The 19,658-nt window shown below is 46.0% G+C and overlaps 1 gene segment (V, D, J or C); it reads right to left on the bottom strand.

The window, feature by feature from the left end:
- Positions 1 to 680: 680 nt before the first annotated feature.
- On the bottom strand, positions 681 to 9,297 carry LOC145348597 (Ig kappa chain V region Mem5-like). The segment is given in 4 exon segments: positions 681 to 1,009; positions 6,729 to 6,767; positions 8,748 to 9,050; positions 9,237 to 9,297. Coding segments are annotated over 4 exon segments (720 nt in total).
- Between the last annotated feature and the right edge of the window lie 10,361 nt (positions 9,298 to 19,658).

The raw sequence follows: 19,658 nt of genomic DNA, 5'->3' as shown, positions 1-19,658 counted from the left end.
TGGTGTTGTGAGACTTCTTACTGCGTCATTGATTGACAGGCCAAACAACCAATCAGGACAATCACTTGGTGAAATGCAGCCAATCAGCTGATGGGGAGGCGGGACATTTCCAAAGCACTCACCAGACATATACTGAATATTCTTAATGTTTATTACCTTTTACACATTGACATTGACAGAAAAAAGACTTGAATAAACAGCCCAGCCAGAGGAAGCTGGAGAAATTCACAGGGAGAATGGAGGTTTATTAAAACACTTGTGGAGATTTTCTCAATAACATGAGAATCCTGTCCCTTTAAACAGTGACGAAAGCTTCAATTGTAACTGCAGGGTGAGCAGGAAGGAGGTCTGGTTTACTGAAGCAGATACTTCAGAGGGTCACATTATTTCTGTACAGCTCACAGTCTTCAGCATCTTCGAGAGGTTTTACTTGTTATCACAAATCCACACTGTCCCCATCAAACACTCCCAGTAAAGGAAAAGCATGGGGTTAATACAGAGTAAAGCTCCCTCTACAATATCCCAACAATGTTCTTTAATCCCTGACCCTCGGAAGTGTCTCAGACTCAGTCCCCAGAAGGAAGAGAGTTGTAATTCAATGCTGACAGTGACCTTTGTCCTCCCAGCTCACCCCTGTTCTACTCCAAGTTGTGTCTCCTCTGTGGACTGTCTCTAACACTCTAGGCACATTCTGAACTCCTGACACTCTTGCTGAGGGGTGAGGAGAGGCTCACGTGGGTGAGGGCACAGGAGAAGAGAGCGTTGGACTCCCAGTCAGAGCCAGAGAGGGTCAGCAGGCTGCTGACGCTGTAGGTGTTGTCCGAAGCTCGCAGGTAGTTGCTGGTCTGAACCCCGTTGGAAATGGCTGCACCATCCTTCTTCCACTTCACCTCCACCTCATCGGGATAGAAGTGATCGGCAAGGCACACCAGGGTGGCAGTGCCCTTGGTCTTGACCTCCTCCGGGGAGGGGGGCAGCAGGGTCAGCGTGGGTTGTGAATTCTCACGGGCTGGAAGAGAAGAGAAGGAATTTTAATCACTGCCATTTTCAGGCTTTCAACATCCCGAATATTAACTGGGATCAAATCAGTGTCAATGTTTCGACGTTGCAGAATTCTGAAAATCCATTCCGGGGGACCTTTTTTAACCCTTATGGAACAATCCCAACAAGAGAACGGGCAGTTTTAGCAGTTTTAGAGAATGAAACTGGGCATGTGGAAGGTGTATCAGTGAGAGAGCATTTGGGTAATAATGATCATAATAGATTTAGAGTAGCTACGGAAAAGGGGAAAGATCGATCGAGAGTAAACGTTTTAAATTGGGAAAAGGCCAATTTCAGCAAACTGGAATTTTCCAAAATGAACCGGAAACAGCAACTTGAAGGTAAATCAGTGTCAGAGCAGTGGGAGGATATTCGAGCTGGAGACAGAGTTCAGGACAGAGATGTTCATCAAGCAATAGCGTGGGACATTGGCAAGGGGATAACTAAGGATTAAATAGGGCTGATTAGAGAGCAAAAAGGTAACTTGTATGTGGAGATATATTGGTTCTTTGCTGTGTTGAAATAAAGCCTTGCATTTGTATAGTGCCTTTCACCTGTCACTGCTGTAAAATAAGAAACAGCTCATTCAATACAGCAAGATCCTAGAAACAACAGTGAGATAAACATTAGCTAGGGCACCAGGGAGGACTTGATGTTCTTCTTCAAAGTGGTCCCATGACATATTTTATGGTCACCTGAGAGGCGAGACGTGACCTCAATTTAGCATTTCATTTGATAAAAGGCACCTAGCAATTTCCTGGAGTGGGACACGAACCCACAACCTTCCACCCTGAAGTGGAGAATGCAACTCACGGAGTCATGTGATGCACACGAAAAACAAATAGCAAAGAAAGTGATGCTGGTGCTTGATGAAGAGTCAGTAGTGGTACAAAGGAATATCTGCAAATGTGGGCAAAATTAAATAAAAACTGAAGAAGCTGCAAGTAGACTCTTGCAGGGTGATTTTCCCACAAGGAAACTAAGTGCCCAGTGGGCGGGAAAACAGAAGATTTTCCCACCCGATTTTTGGGCATATTTTTGTGGAATGAATTTGCAGCACTCTGAGCTTTGCAGTGTCCATCAGGAGACTCACGCTAATAAGGGAAGGGATCGGGATCTGCTACCCTAACCACTGGGCACAAACTTGCTCTTAATCATTCGGAAATAATGGCCTAGATCCTTCAACTCTTATTTTGCTTATTGGAAACTACATCCATCCATAAGATGCTCCCTTGATGCCGACTATATTTCCTAGCCAAAGAATGTGGGCTTCCCAGGCTGTAGTGGTATCACTCTCAGGAGAGAGAATCACACTACAGCATGTCCTAATCTCCTTGAAAAAAAACAAAGGCAGAGTTTCTTGTTTGTAATCCCTCCCAAATTCTCCAAACACACTTCACCAGGGAAAAATCACCTGCTCTTCATCCAATAGTTCCATGGGATCTTTTACACCCCCTGAGAGGGCAGATATCAGATTGTCTCATCTGAAAGATGGGAGGCCTGTAGTTTAGAGGGGGGATATGACAGGTGCTGGCCCTTTCCCCGTAAGGATTTTGGAAGTGGATGGGGAAAGTGGGAGGTGAACTAGAGAAACATCTTTGTTGCTGCTGAAACTCTTGCTATCTGCTCAGTCACAACTAATAAACACACAGACACATCAGACAAACATCAGTCTGTTTCTGTGGATTCTCTGCTGCTTTCAGTTCAATGAAGAGTGCAGGAGGACATGCCAGGAGCAACAACAGACACACTGAAAAATGAGGTGTTAACCTGGTGAAGCTACAACACAGGGACTGTGTGCCAAACAGCAGAAGCAGCAAGTGATAGACAGAGTTAAACCATCCCACAACCAATGGATCAGATCTAAGCTCTGCAGTCCTGTCACATCCAGCCGTGAATGGTGGTGGACAATTAAACAACTCACTGGAGGAGGAGGCACCACAAATATCCCCATCCTCAATGATGGAGGAACCCAGCACATCAGTACAAAAGATAAGGCTGAAGCATTTGCAGCAATCTTCAGCCAGAAGTTCCGAGTGGATGGTCCATCTCGACCTCCTCCGGAGGTCCTGAAGACTTGTGCTCCAGAACTTCCCATGTCCCTAGCCAAGCTGTTCCAGTACATCTACAACACTGGCATCAACCCAACATTGTGATAAATTACCCGGTTATGAACTGTGCACAAAAACAGGACAAATCCAATCCGCACAATAACCACCCCATCAGTCTACTCTCGATCATCAGCAATGTGATCTGAACATATCCAGAGTGATACCAAGCAGCACTTACTCAGCAATAATCTGCTCACTGACACTCAGTTTGTGTTCCTCCAGGGTCACTCAGCTCCTGACCTCATTACAGCCTTGGTTCAAACATAGAGAAAAGAGCTGAACTCCAGAGGTGAGGTGAGAGAGACTGCCCTTAACATCAAGGCAGCATTTGAGCAAATGTGGCACCAAGGAGCCCTCGCAAAACTGGAGCCAATGGGAATTGGGGGAAAACTCTCCGCTGGTTGGAGTTATACCCGGCACAAAGGAAGATGGTTGTTGTTTGGGATTTAACTCTACAATCTATATTAATGAGCTGGATGAAGGGAATGAGAGTAATGTCGCTAAACTTACTGATGATAAAATGAAAAGTAGAAATGCAAGTTGTGAGGAAGATGCAGAGTCTGAAAAGGGATAGAGATAGGTTCAGTGAGTGGGAAAACATTGACAGATGGAGAATAATGTGGGAAAATGTGAGCTTGTCCAATTTGGCAGGAGGATTGAGCAGAATACTGGTTAACTGGAGAGATTCTATCGAGTGATCTGGGTGCCTTTGCATCCAGGAACAGCAAAAAATTAGGAAGGCAAATGGAATGTTGCTCTTCATTCCAATGAGGATGAGTATAAAAGGAGGGATGTTTTGCTACAGCACATTGGGAAAATCACACTTAGAATATTGTGGACACTTAGGGTCTCCTTACTTAAGGAAAGATATAGGAGAATTGGAAAGAGTTCAGAGATGGTTCACTAGGCTGATTCCACCGAGTAAGGGATTGTCTTATGAGGAAAGCTTGAGCAAGTTGGGCCGATACTCATTGGAGTAGAACTTATTCCACCACCTCAGCATCATCTTCACCAGGGCAATTAGGGATGGGTGATAAATGCTGGTCTGCATAGAATCACAGAAAATAGGAACAGGAATAGGCCATTTGGCCCTTTGAGCCTGTTCCACTCTTCATCATGATCATGGCTGATCATCCAATCAGGAGTCAGATCCTGCCTTCCCCAACAAATCCTTTCATCCGATTTACCCCAAGAGCTAAATCAAACTCTTTCTCGAAAACGTACAATATTTTGGCTTCAACTGCTTTCTGTGAGAGTGAATTCCACAGGTTTACCCCTCACTGGGTGAAGGAATTTCTCCTGACCCCAGTCCTAAAAGGTTTACCCCATATTCTCAGACTATGATGCCTCAAACTGGACCCTCCCAGCATTGGGAACATGCTTCCTGTATCGGCCTATCGAGTCTGCATGAACTCTTTCCCCATAACCCCATGTATTTACCTCACTATTCCCCCTAACCTGTTAGAATTTTATAAATCTGCATGAGTTGTTTCCTCATCCCATGAACTCCAATGAATATTAGTCTTAACCAACTCAATCTCTCCTCATACATCTGTCCCATTATAACAGGAATCAGTCTGGGATACCTTCTCTGCACTCCCTCTAGAGCAAAAATATCCTTCCTGAGATAGGGAGACCAAAACTGTGCACAATATTCCCAGTGCTGCTTCACCAAAGCCCTGAATAACTGCAGCAGGTCAGAATTATGAAGACACAGAGCAGATACGAAGGAACTTTTCCCCTTTTAGCAGTCGATTCAAAAGCCATGGAGCACAGAATTAATTTCAGAAACAGAAGATTTTGAGGGATTGGAGGAAAAACCTTTTCACCCAGAGGGTGTTGGGAATCTGGAACTCACTCCCTGAAAGGGTGGTAGAGGCAGGAACCCTCACACCATTTAAGAAGTATTTAGATGAGCATTTGAAATTCCAAAGCACACAAGGCTACGGATCAAGTGTTGGAAAATGGGTTTAGAATTGTTAGGAGCTTGATGGCCGGCAGAGACAGGATGGGCTGAAGGGCCTCTTTCTGTGCTGTAAATGTCTATGACACTCTGACTGAACCAAGATGGCCGAGAATGTAAAATGACCAACTCCTGGAAAATTCCGATGTGGATTATATTTGACTGACCAGACCCGAGAGAAGATGGAATATCACACCTGAAAGGTGTCAGGGACTTCTTCAAACAGAAAATAGAAACTTTAATCTCCTGTGGTTACGGAGACAATGGAGACTGATTGTCACATCTCAGCAGAATCCAAAACCCATCTCCTGTTGAGTTATATCCCAGAATGTGGAAATGGTCTGAGTTCAAAGTAAACTGACTCTGGGTGAAAGACATGTTTGTTTGTTACATTTCAGGAAACAACAGGGAAATGGGTTAAAAATCCAACTGTATCCCTGAGCTGTGTGTACTGGTGCTGGGGTGACAGAATGTGAGTTGAGACATTTTTCGGGATGCTCCAGTTTCCTCCCCCATTCCAAAGGTCTGCAGGTTAGATGGATTGGCCATGCTAAATTACCCCGAGTGTGTTCTTTAGGTGGGTTAGCAATGGTAAATGCGCAGCGTTACAGGGAGCCTGGGTAAGAAGCTCTTTTGGAGAATCGGGTGAAAAGATTTCCCTCACGTCTCTCAAAATCTGCTGCCTCTGTGATTAAGGGGAAAAGTTTCCTCATATCTACCCTATCTCTGTCCCTCGTAATTCTGTCAATGGACTGAATAGCCTCCTCCTGCACTGTAGGGATTCAATGGCTAATAAAAAACTACATGGACTGTGTAAGGTTTCCACGGGTGAAGGGATCCATTTTAAATGAACCCTGTTGTGACCAATCGAGGGTGGGAATCCAGCTGATTACTCCTCACCCAGAGGAAAACAAAATTGGGATCCGGTTCAGGATGTTAACAAATGAGGGAGCCTGTCTGAGGACTGGTCACAACATGTACACAGCAAGATCCCACACACAGCAATGAGAACAATCAGCATTTTCAGTGATGTTGGATCTGGGATAAATGTCGGATTGAACTCATCCCAAAGAGAAAGTAACAGGGAGTCTCCCCAAAAGCCTGGAACACTGAAGCCACTGGATTGTGAGCCCTGCTGTGGCTGTTTGTCATCAGAACTTCAGCAAGAGATAAGCAGGGAGTGGAGAGAGCAGAGTGAAAGCTGGGGCAGGTGGCACCTCGGTGTCTGACTGTGCTGCTGCTGTGATCAGTTATATCAGAGAGTGAGACAGAGAGTTCAACTTCACATCAAACTCTGCCTGTGTGTGTCACACTGAGACTGACAGGAGTCTAGAGAGTGATTTCACTCCATGCTGCAGGAATGTGAACACAGTCTGCAAACGTCCAGATCTCCTCCACACGGTGGGTAAAAGCTGCTTACTTATATCTTGCTGCTTAAAGGGGGGAATGGAAGGAAAGAAATACAGCTGGACTCCCTGTTCTACACAGTGTTCTTCAATCAACCATTTCATTGACTGCAGCTTCCTCACTAACACCTTCAACTATTCAGTATTTGTGTTTGAGAAAGTTTCAGCATTGAAAGGGTTAATAACGGAGGATTGGGCTTTACTTACTCAGTCTGAGTTTGGTTCCTTTACCGAACGTAAGGCACACTGACAGCTTCCAGTGGAGGAGCTGTACAAAAACCTCTGCTCTCTGACTCACTCACTCACTCACTCATCTTTTTCACTCATTCTTTCTCTCTCACTGTTTCTCTCTCTCTGTTTCTCTCAATATCTCTGTGTTTTGTTGGGAGAGTTGAGAATTCTAATTTGAGACGATAAATCTTTCAGTTGCTCTTGATATGTGGAAATGGAGAGTAAGGGGGAAACTCGAGTCCTTCAGCGAGTCGTAGACACCACAGGGACTGGAGTGTGTCGTGGACAGTGCAAATAATTTGTTCAGTTTCCTTTCTTGTGTTTATTAAATATTATATAAAACTGTGGGATGTGTCAGTACAGGAGGTGGGACAGTATGTCCATTATTATATATTATATAAAACTGTGGGATGTGTCAGTACAGGAGGTGGGACTGTGTGTCCATTATTATATATGATATAAAACTGTGGGATGTGTCAGTACAGGAGGTGGGACTGTGTGTCCATTATTATATATTATGTAAAACTGTGGGATGTGTCAGTACAGGAGGTGGGACTGTGTGTCCATTATTATATATTATATGAAACTGTGGGATGTGTCAGTACAGGAGGTGGGACAGTGTGTCCATTATTATATATGATATAAAACTGTGGGATGTGTCAGTACAGGAGGTGGGACTGTGTGTCCATTATTATATATTATATGAAACTGTGGGATGTGCCAGTACAGGAGGTGGGACAGTGTGTCCATTATTATATATTATATAAAACTGTGGGATGTGTCTGTACAGGAGGTGGTGCTGTGTGTCCATTATTATATATTATATAAAACTGTGGGATGTGTCAGTACAGGAGGTGGGACTGTGTGTCCATTCTTATATATTATATAAAACTGTGGGATGTGTCAGTACAGGAGGTGGGACTGTGTGTCCATTATTATATATTATATAAAACTGTGGGATGTGTCAGTACAGGAGGTGGTGCTGTGTGTCCATTATTATATATTATATAAAACTGTGGGATGTGTCAGTACAGGAGGTGGGACTGTGTATCCATTATTATATATTATATAAAACTGTGGGATGTGTCAGTACAGGGGGTGGGACTGTGTGTCCATTGTTATATATTATATAAAACTGTGGGATGTGTCAGTACAGGAGGTGGGACTGTGTGTCCATTATTATATATGATATAAAACTGTGGGATGTGCCAGTACAGGAGGTGGGACAGTGTGTCCATTATTATATATTATATAAAACTGTGGGATGTGTCTGTACAGGAGGTGGTGCTGTGTGTCCATTATTATATATTATATAAAACTGTGGGATGTGTCAGTACAGGAGGTGGGACTGTGTGTCCATTCTTATATATTATATAAAACTGTGGGATGTGTCAGTACAGGAGGTGGGACTGTGTGTCCATTATTATATATTATATAAAACTGTGGGATGTGTCAGTACAGGAGGTGGTGCTGTGTGTCCATTATTATATATTATATAAAACTGTGGGATGTGTCAGTACAGGAGGTGGGACTGTGTATCCATTATTATATATTATATAAAACTGTGGGATGTGTCAGTACAGGAGGTGGGACTGTGTGTCCATTATTATATATTATATAAAACTGTGGGATGTGTCAGTACAGGGGGTGGGACTGTGTGTCCATTGTTATATATTATATAAAACTGTGGGATGTGTCAGTACAGGAGGTGGGACTGTGTGTCCATTATTATATATTATATAAAACTGTGGGATGTGTCAGTACAGGAGGTGGTGCTGTGTGTCCATTATTATATATGATATAAAACTGTGGGATGTGTCAGTACAGGAGGTGGGACTGTGTGTCCATTATTATATATTATATAAAACTGTGGGATGTGTCAGTACAGGAGGTGGGACTGTGTGTCCATTATTATATATTATATAAAACTGTGGGATGTGTCAGTACAGGAGGTGGTGCTGTGTGTATTGGGGTTTTTGTAAGGCTCTGTATCACTGTGTAGAGGGTAGCTGCTCCCTTGCTGACAGTAATAATCAGCGACATCCTCATTCTGAACATTGCTGATTGTCAGGGTGAAACTTGTCCCAGATCCACTGCCGGTGAATCGGTCGGATACTCCTGTGAATCGATTTGTTGCATCATAGATCAGCAGAGCTGTTTTCTGTCCTTCTCGCTGTTGGTACCAATTCATGTTACTGCTAACAGATTGACTGGCCGTACAGGTGATGGTGGCGGTCTGGCCCAGGCTCACTGACAGCACCGGGGGAGTCTGGGTCACGCTGATGTCTCCATTGATACCTGAGGGGTAATAGAGAAACAGAGTGAAGTAAGAACTGTCACAGAAAGAGGCTGTACAATGAGATATTGTTGGAGACACTGACTGTCCCTCTCCTTTCAGCATTTTCCCTTCAATCACAAGTCAGGAGAATTGGATTGAAATGGAGAGCAGGGAAATATTCAAGGTGGAAGGAGAGAGATTTGTACCTGCGATGCAGAATGCCAGAGGCCAGAGCAGCTGGATGGCTGAAATCATGGTGTGTGCTCGTGTCCCTGTGCCTGGTTACTGATAAACTCTCCCTTCACTGGGCTCTGCTTTATAAAGCTGCAGCCTGTGAGAGTCTCACTGCCTGTTCCTCAGTTTGTAAATGGTCTGACCCAGAGAAACCACGTCAGCACCTTTCACTTCCTCTTCTTCTCTCTCCAGAGAGGCTGAGGGACAGAGGCTGAGGGACAGAGACTGAGGGTCTCTGACCCTCAGTTTCTGACCCTCAGACTCTGTCCCTCAGTCTCTGTCTCTCACTCTCTCGATGTCTCTCCCTCACTCGCTGTCTCTGTCTCTCAATATTTATCCCTCACTCGCTCTCTCAGTCTGAGTCTTTCTTTCTCGATCTGTCCCTCAGTCTCTGTCTCTATTGATATCACTCCCTCAATTGCTGTCTCTTTCACTCTCTGAGTAACTCTTCATTAGTCTATGTTTCTGTCCTTCACACTCTCACTGTCTCCCTTTCTTGTCCTTCCTGTCTCACACTCTTTGTGTTCCCTCTCGTTCACTCTTTCTTTCTCCCTTCTCATTCTCCCTCCCTCTATTCCTCTCAGTTTCTCCCTCACTTTATCTCATAGAGTCATAGAGGTTTACAGCAAGGAAACAGGCCCTTCAACTCAACTTGTTCATGCTGCCCTTTTTTTTTAAAGCCGTAACTTCAATTGCTGCATTTGGCCCATATCCGTCTATACCCATCTTACCCATGAAACTGCCTAAATACTTTTTAAAAGACAAAATTGTGTCCGCCTCTATTACGACCTCTGGCAGTTTGTTCCACCTCTGTGTGAAAAAATTGCCCATTTGGACACTTCTGTATCTCTCCCCTCTCGCCTTAAACCGATGTCCTCTAGTTTTAGAATCCCCTACCGTTGAGAAAAGATATAAATTATCGAGTTGATCTATGCCCCTCATTATTTTATTGACCTCTACAAGGTCACCCCTCAGCCTCCTACGCTCCAGACAAAAAAGTCCCAGTCGATCCAGCCTCTCCTGATAACCCAAATCACCAAGTCCCAGTAGCAGCCTAGTCTTTTCTGCACTCTTTCTAGTTTAATAATATCCTTTCTGTAACAGGGTGACCAGAATTGTACACAGTATTCCAAGTGTGGCTTTACCAATAAACAAAGAACAAAGAACAACCCAGCACGGGAAACAGGCCCTTCGGCCCCACGAGCCCGCACCGCCATCTTAACAAAGCATTTTCCTAACCTACCTTGTCCCGTGTGTATGTGAATGGTACCCCTATTGTTACCAGGCCCTGGGACCTCCACTTGTCCATGGTTCATAGCCATTATCTCCTCGTTCTCCCGAACCAGAAATGCATCCTCTAAACGCAGCTCTAACTGCCTGACCCGGGCCCTCAAACGCTGCAGCTCTAAACGCTTGACGCAGATTTGGGCCTTCGGGAGACGTGATGCCTCCAGGACCTCCCACATGTGGCACCTAACACAGCTAACGCATCTCCCCATAGCCCCTGCCATGTCCTGACCTCCCTTGGAATTATATATCCCAAAATGGAACACAGCAAAGATGGAACCAGTAACTCACGTTGCCTAGACTGCAGCTACAGCAAGTGATTAGGAAGACAAATGGTATGTTGGTGGAACAGATTGGTGGAATAGCAAATTGCGCGGAGGGTGTGGAAAGTCTGAGGAAGGATCTGGATAGGCTGGGCGAATGGGCCAGGAAATGGCAAATGGAATTTAATGTTGGCAATTGCGAGGTGGTCCACTTTGGTAGGAATAATGGTAGGAAGGACTATTACTTACGGGGCGAAAAACTGCAGCAGGCAACAGTGCAGAGGGACCTCGGGGTCCTTGTGCATGGGTCGCAAAAACCCAGCCTGCAGGTGCAGCAGGTGGTCAGGAAGGTGAATGGGATGCTGGCCTTCATAGCGAGAGGGATTGAATATAAAAGTAGGGAGGTCTTGCTGCAGCTGTATAGGGCATTGGTGAGGCCGCAGCTGGAGTACTGTGTGCAGTTTTGGTCGCCATACTTACGCAAGGGTATTTTGGCCTTGGAGGGAGTGCAGAGGAGGTTTACTAGGCTGATACCGGAGTTGAGGGGGTTGAGCTATGAGGAAAGGCTGAATAAACTAGGCTTGTACTCGTTAGAGTTTAGAAGAATGAGGGGAGATCTCATTGAGACGTATAAGATGATGAATGGGATGGATAGGATAGAGGTGGAGAGGCTCTTCCCGCTCAGAAAGGACAGTAGGACTCGGAGGCACAGCCTCAAGATAAAGTGGGGGCGGTTTAGAACGGAGTTGAGAGGAACTTCTTCACTCAAAGGGTGGTGAATCTCTGGAATTCTCTGCCTGTTGAAGTGGTGGAGGCTGCCTCGCTAAATATTTTTAAGACGCGGGTTGATGGGTTTTTGATAAGCGAGGGGATTAAGGGTTATGGGGAGAGGGTGGGAATGTGGAACTGAGCCACGACAGATCAGCCATGATCTTATTGAATGGCGGGGCAGGCTCGAGGGGCTGGATGGCCTACTCCTGCTCCTATTTCTTATGTTCTTATGTTCTAAGCCTGCTCTCGCCTGAGCCAGCGAGCCAAAGCCCTTATAGCTCTCACTCTGCTCCCACTCACTCCGCTGCCTGCTCCCGACGCTGCCCGCTGTCTATTATTGCCTTTTTTTAATACCCCCCCAGCTCTCCCTTCCCGACGAGCCCCTCGCCTAACTTCCGCTACGGAAATAAAAAGTACTCAAAAAAACCCGCGAACTGGAATTGCAGTCAAAAGCTTCCAAAGTAAAATCAAACAATGTCTTGTACAACTTCAACAAGACATCCCGATTCCAGTATCCAATGTTCTGACCAATGAAACCAAGCATGCCGAATGCCTTCTTCACCACTCTGCCCAGCTGTGACTCCACTTTCAAGGAGCGATGAACGTGTACCCCTAGATTTCTTTGTTCTGTTACTCTCCCCAGTGCCCTACGATTAACTGAGTCAGTCCTGCCCTGGTTCGATCTACCAAAATACATCACCTCACATTGATCTAAATTAAACTCCAGTTGCCATTCGTCAGCCCACTGGCCTAATTCTGGCTGCAATTGGAGATAACTTCCTTCACTGTCCACTATGCCACCAATCTCAGTGTCACCCACAAACTTACTAACCATACCTCCTATGTTCTCATCCAAATCATTAATATAAATGACAAATAACAATGGACCCAGCATCGATCCCTGTGGCACATCGCTCATTCTCTTTGTTCCTCTGTATTCTCATCTCACTCTGCCCCAGAAGAGGCACCATCCTCCTGGTATCCACTCTGTCAGTCCCCTCACAATCTGATATGTTTCAATAAGATCACCTCTCATTCTTCTAAACTCCAATGGGTTCAGGCCCACCCTGTCCAACTTTTCTTCATGAGGTAACCCCTCACCCCAGGAATGTGTCGGGTGAATCTTCTCTGAACTGCTTCTAACAAAATGATATCCTTTTTCAAATAAGGAGACCTAAACTGTACACAGTAATCCAGATGTGGTTTCACCGAGACCCTGTACAGCTGCAGTAAAACTTCCCTATTTTTATATTCCATTCTCCTTGTAATAAACACCAACATTCCATTTGTTTCCCTAATCACTTGCTGGAGCTGCAGACTAACTTGTTGTGATTGATGTCCCAGGACAGCCAGATCCCTCTGTAGCACCGAGTTGTACAATCTCTCTCCATTTCAATAGTTTACTGCTTTTCTATTCTTCCTGCCAAAGTGGACACCTTCACATTTACCCAGGTTGTACTGCAAATGTTTAGCCACTCACTTCCTCTGTCCCTATCTGTTTGCAGACTCTCTACCTCCTCTTGGTAACTTACTTTTCCCACCTATCTTAGTGTCACTGGGACATTAGTTCCATTCATTCCCTTCATCCAAGTCATTGATATGGATTGTGAATAGTTGTGGTCCCAGCACTGATTGTTCCAGAACTCCACTAATTACAGCTCCCCAACCCCAAAACAATCATTTATCCCCTCTCCCTTGTTTCTGTGAGCTAACCAATCCTCTATCAATGCTAATATGTTACCCACACACCATCTTCTTACCCACACATCATCATATCTTGTGTAGTAACATTTGATGTGGTAATTTATGAAATACCTTTTCAAATTCCCAGTACATCACAGCTACAAGTTCCCCTTTATCCATTTTGCGACCTCCGCAAAGGTGGACAATGACATATGTATAACAGAAAGAAACTGCTCCACATCAACCATGATGTCCATGTCCCACTGGAGCCTCCAATAGGGACCAGTAAACATGGGCCTCCTTCCCACTGGAGCCTCCAATAGGGACCAGTAAACATGGGCCTCCTTCCCACTGGAGCCTCCAATAGGGACCAGTAAACATGGGCCTCCTTCCCACTGGAGCCTCCAATAGGGACCAGTAAACATGGGCCTCCTTCCCACTGGAGCCTCCAATAGGGACCAGTAAACATGGGCCTCCTTCCCACTGGAGCCTCCAATAGGGACCAGTAAACATGGGCCTCCTTCCCACTGGAGCCTCCAATAGGGACCAGTAAACATGGGCCTCCTTCCCACTGGAGCCTCCAATAGGGACCAGTAAACATGGGCCTCCTTCCCACTGGAGCCTCCAATAGGGACCAGTAAACATGGGCCTCCTTCCCACTGGAGCCTCAGTAGCTGAGCTTCAAACTCCATATCCTGTCCATCACGTAGGCCACTTATTTCCACAACATTGTCTATTGCGACACTACATCAATCCCTTCAGTCCAATCACCCTTATTCCTGCATGTCCTGCCAACTAACTTCATTATTCCAGTAACCTCACTCAGCTCCACACATCCACACTCCATAAACCCCAACTTGGCCCAAATGCAGTGGGTCCAAACCCTATCTCACACCAAGTGTCATTCCAACACTACCCCTAACCTCACTGACCTATCACCCTTGGCCTCAGTGATCTATCACCCCTGACTTCATTTACTTGTCACCCGTGACCTCACTGCTCTCCAATTCCCTCCGTGGCCTCACTCCTCCCTACCCCTGTGTCCTGCTCCAGACTCACATTTCTCCCTCACCTTCCATCTGCTGACTCTGTTCCCCGGCTCATCGCTGCTTCCTTCATCCCACCATTGAGAGCAGAGCCTTCAGATGCCCAGGTCCTGCTCTTTGACCTCCCACCCTTAATCCCTCCCATTCTCCAAATCTTTCTCCCCATCAAACTCCATCCTTCGACCCAAGTCTTCAATCTCTCTTCCGAAACTACCCCCAGCCCCTCCCCCATTCCTCTTATGCGGCTTTGTGAAACATCATGGGCTATGTTGTACACTAAGATGCTATATAAATTCAGGTGCTGCCTCAGGAACCTTGGTGAGTTCATGCAGGGCATCTTACAGATGGCACACACTGCTGCCACTGTTCGACAGTGGTGGAGGGATTTAATGTTTGTGAATGGGGTGCCAATCAAGTGGGGCTGCTTTGTCCTGGATGATGTTGAGCTTCTCGAGTGTTGCAGGAGCTCTACTCATCCAGACAAGTGGAGACTATTCCATCACACTCCAGACTTGTGCCTTGTAGATGGTGGACAGGCTTTGGAGAGTCAGGATGTGAGTTACTGGCTGCAGGATTCCTATCCACTGACCTTCTCTTGTAGACACAGTATTTATAGGCTGGTCCAGTTCAGTTTCTGGTCAATCAGAACCAACAGGATTTTACAGTGGGGGATTCAGCGATGGTAATGACATTGAATGTCAAGGGGAGATGTTCAAATTCTCTCTTGTTGGAGATGGTGATTCCATGGTACTTGTGTGGTACGAATGTTACTGCTTCAATATCTGAGGAGTTGTGAATGGTGCTGAGCATTGTGTAATCATCAGTGAACATCCCCACTTCTGAAGGTCATTACTGAAGCAGCTGAAGATGGTTGTGTCTCAGACACGACCCTGAGGAACTCCTGCAGTGATGTCCCAGGATAACTCCCTCCTGACTGTATCCCACTGTGCCTTCTGTGCTGGGAGATTGGAGGTAGTGAACACGGTTCACCATTTTCTCCCGTCTCAGTAACAAACATCCAGCTGCTCTGAGCTCCTTCTTTCACTTCCTCTGTTGGTTACGTTTCAATCTTCCGATCTGACAGTCTTTGCAGTTATTTTTGACACTGGGGATTTGTGCTGTGGTCTGAATCTCTAACAATAACTGTCCAATCAGTGAAAAGAACAGCAGCTCAGAGCAGTCAGGACTGAGGAGCCAGGCTCACTGGGAAACACATTGGGAAGATCAAAGCCATGGTCTTCATCTCCCGATACAAACTCTATCCCTTCCCCTTTGGAGTGTCTGACACTGAACCACACAGTCCACAGCCATGGTGTCCTATTTGACCCTGAGATGAGTTTCCCACCACATCATCCACTCCAAAACTAAGAACACCTCGTTCCACCTCAGTAAAACCTCCTGTATCCCCCCTACCTCACATCATCTTCTGCTGAAAATCTCATCCGTATCTTTGTTACCCTCTGAACGTTACTATTCCAATACTGTCCTGGCCGACCTCACACCTACCACCCTCCGTAATCATCAACTCACCCAGAACTCTGCTGCCCGGATCTGAACTCACACCAAATCCCGTTCACCCACCACCCCCTGTTCTCACTGACCTACACTGACCCCCGGTCCAGCAATGCCCTGATTTTAACATTTTTATTCTGCCTCTCAAATCCCTCCCTATCCTACACCCTCCCTATCTCTGTAACCTCCTCCAAGCTGCCTAATTTAGTGTGCTCAGTAATCTTGGATATGTGACTCTTTATTCCTTCATCCAAGTCATTGACAAATATAGTGAAAAGCTGAGGCTTCAGCACAGATCCCTGGGGACATCACTATTCACAGCTTGCTGATTGGAATAACGCACATTATCCCTACTCTCTGTCTCCTATTTCTGAACCAATTCCTTATCTTTCGCAAAAGCTTTCCTGAAATTCCACACGTTTCCATTTTTATTCACAGCCTCTCGTGTGGCACTTACCCAAATCTCTTCTGGAAATACAAAGAAATAATATCCAGAGACATTCCCTTATCGAGCACATTAGTGGCTCATTAACAAATGTAACCAGCTAAGTTGTCTGACTCTTCTGAAATCCGTGTTGATTCTCTCTGATCAGTTCATGTTTTTCACTTGTTCTGTCTCTAATAAAACATTCCAGACCCTTTCTCACAGCACACATTAAACTGAGCTGTTAGCTGTGAATGACTCTAGTAAAACAGCTAGTACAGGCATGAGGGGCTGAATAGCCTGGCCTCCTCCTGTGTTGGAGTCGATCTGGCTCCTTGACTCAAACACCTGGATTAGAAAAGGAGATGGGCTGGAGGTTAAACAATGAGTTAAACGTCAACAGAGTGTTATTAGTGGGTTATGTCCAATGTACATTGTATCCATCACTCTCTCAGAAAGATGAGGGCAAATTTCCTGAAAAGCGATTTGCTGTTGAGGCAGGAAAATGGGAGATTTTCCCACCGTTTTCAGGGCGTACTCAGTCAGTGGAATTTCTGGCACTTGGTGCTTCACAAAATCCGCCAGGGATTTACACCAGTGGGCGGGGTCTAATCCCACTCGTGAGGCTGGCATCCTCACACATCCCTGCCTCACGATGGCTTCCCCAACCTAATTCGCCCCTCGCCCCATCATCATTCCCGACACTCCCACTCCCAGCCCCCATTCCCCAGCCTCTCAATGGCGGTCCCAATATCCCACTCCCTGACCACCAGCCTCCCAATGGTTTCCTCAACTGGAAGGTTCCTGCTGAACTCAGCAACAAATCTGCACCCACCCCCGCACCCCCAAACACACACACACACACACACACACACACACCAGCTTCTAAACAAACATCAGTGATGGAATTGTGGAGATACACAGTAAGAAACTTGAGTAAAAGTCAAACCAGCTTTACAGTCATCATCATTGCTAATGCACTTTGACCCGAGCAAACCATTCGGAATCACTTGTGGCCTCTCCGTACTTTGCAGGGGGGTGAACACACAGTAGATGTACAGTTGGGAGTGAGGTTCAGTCAGATATAGAAGGAAAACTCAGTCAGTCCAGCAGGCAGAGAAGACTTGGGCTTGATAAGGCACATGGGAGGATTGGAAGACTAAGCACTTCAATCACCAAGGCATAGTAGCTATGGACCAAGTACTGGTAAAAGGAATTAGTATAGGTTGGTATTGGGTTGTCAGCATAGACATGGTGGGCCGAAGGTTCTGTTTCTGTGCTGTGTAACTCTATGATGCTATATGGAGTTGGAGCAGTTCTATCCCATGGAATGGCAGATGGGGCGGAGAGGCTAAATTCATTTGCTTTGAGGACTTTGTCAGACGTTGAGAAAATGTACTCACAAATCGACATAGAAAGCCCGGCAGTTATCCACAGAGTGAAAAATTTCACCAATATGTCTATGGGCAGCATTTCACCATTGTGTCACACCATAAGCCATTGTTAGGGCTTTTCCAGGACATTAAGCCAGTGCCACCTATTGCCTCTGCCAGGGTGCAGAGATGGGCATTGCTGCTGGCACTAAACAGCTAAACCTTCCAGCATAGGCCGGGAACACAGATCTCAAATACAGATGCATTGAGCTGCCTGCCGCTACCACAGACCACACCGTCACTGCCTGTTCCACAGGAGATAGTATTGGCTCTGCATTATTTGGCCTCTGCCTGTCTCAGCAGCCCACATTCAGATGTGGACAGATAGGGAGCTGGTGTTAGCAAAGGGCAAGAAAATGGTACTGACCGGGTGGCACTTTGACAAGGCAGAGCAAATGAAGCTGTATTTACATTGCAGGGACCAGATACCCTGTGAAGATGAGGTGCTATTGTGGGGGGGTTTGTGTCAGTGTATGACCCCCTGGGCAATGGCCATTGCTCCAACAGTCACATGATGCCCATCCTGGCTAGAGCAGAATGAAAGTGTTGGCCAGTAGTTATGTCTGGTGGCCTGGCATTGACAGAGACATTGAACAAATGGTTGGGCAGTGTGAGAGTTGTCCGACTCAGCAAGTGTTACCTCCACCAGCGAACATGCTCCCTTGGTCACGGCTTCATGTAGGATTTGGACAGATGTTCCTGGTGTTAGTCGATGCCCGTTCCAAGTGTCTGGACGATCAGCTCATGAGACCCATCACAGCCTCCATTTACCATTGATAAACTGAGGCAGATCTTTGTGATCCATGGTCTTCCTGAAGTGTTGCTATCAGACAACGGAGCAGCATTCACGCTGATGAATTTCAGACTTTGGTCAAGTCTAATGACATTTGTCATGTCAGGTCAGTCCCCGACCATCCTGCCTTGAATGGGTTGGTGGAGTGAGCCATGCAGATGTTCAAGGCTCCATGAGAAGCAGGTTCATGGACCGCTGCCATTGTGATTGGCCAGTTATTTGCTGTCCTACAACACTACACCTCACACCATCACTGGGGTCATGTCGGGGTCACGCCTGCAGAGTTGTTAATGGGTCGGTGCCTGTGTACCTGTTTAGATTTAATGTTCCCAAATTTGTTGGGGAGGGTGGAGGCTCAGCAAGCCTCTCAGAAAGGGTATCGTGACTCTCAGAAAGGGGACAGATTGTTTAATGAAGGCGATCTCGTATTGAGAGGGTAATATTGTTGTTTCTCTGCCTGTGTGTTAACTGTTGTACTTTTTGTTTTATCACAGGGAGTCCAAGATGTTACGGGGGAAGGAGTGTGTGAGCCTGGTCCCTTTAAGGGGCAGTCCTTCACAGGCCACATGACCAGGCTGGAGCCAATGGAGTGTGAGGATGTGAACCTGGGCCAATCGGGAGTGAGGGTGATCATTCCTGGGACTGGAGGCTTCAGTTGGGGTCAGGATGTTGTTGGGAGTAGACCTGTGTGGTTGTGTTGTTAAACCCTTCATTGTAAATAGTTCTTCTCATCAATAAAGCCTTTACTTAGTTATTTCCAAATCCAGTCTTCTCCAGTTATTACAATCAGCATCTGTACCACTTTGGATAGCAACAGTCTCTGATAACATCAAATACACAGACTAACTATTCAACTGGAACAGTTTCACCAACTGCTGTCACCCTCCCTACTTCCCTCCATTTATTCTGCATTCTCACCATCTCCCCTCCATTTCTCACTGAATCCTCCAGTTTCCTAGTCTTTCCTGTGACCAGGTTCACCTGCCCCCTTCCCCTTGGGATTGTTCGATTGTTTTGTTCCAGAAACTTTCTGGTTGTGGTCAGGGTTCTCTCCACCGCAACCCGAGACATTGGGTCTGGGGTAGTGTCGATGTTTAACATTGTGTCCCACCTTGGACTGAATACATAACCAGTGAGGGTCTGACCCACACGATGAGAGTTTGTCACCGTAAAGGAGTCAGG

This window comes from Carcharhinus amblyrhynchos, chromosome 9 (assembly GCF_965287045.1).
Source record: "Carcharhinus amblyrhynchos chromosome 9, sCarAmb.v2.hapA, whole genome shotgun sequence".
NCBI classification, from domain to species: Eukaryota; Metazoa; Chordata; class Chondrichthyes; order Carcharhiniformes; family Carcharhinidae; genus Carcharhinus; species Carcharhinus amblyrhynchos.
The sequence above is the reverse complement of the archived record's forward strand: the minus strand, read 5'-3'. Positions and strand labels throughout refer to the sequence as shown.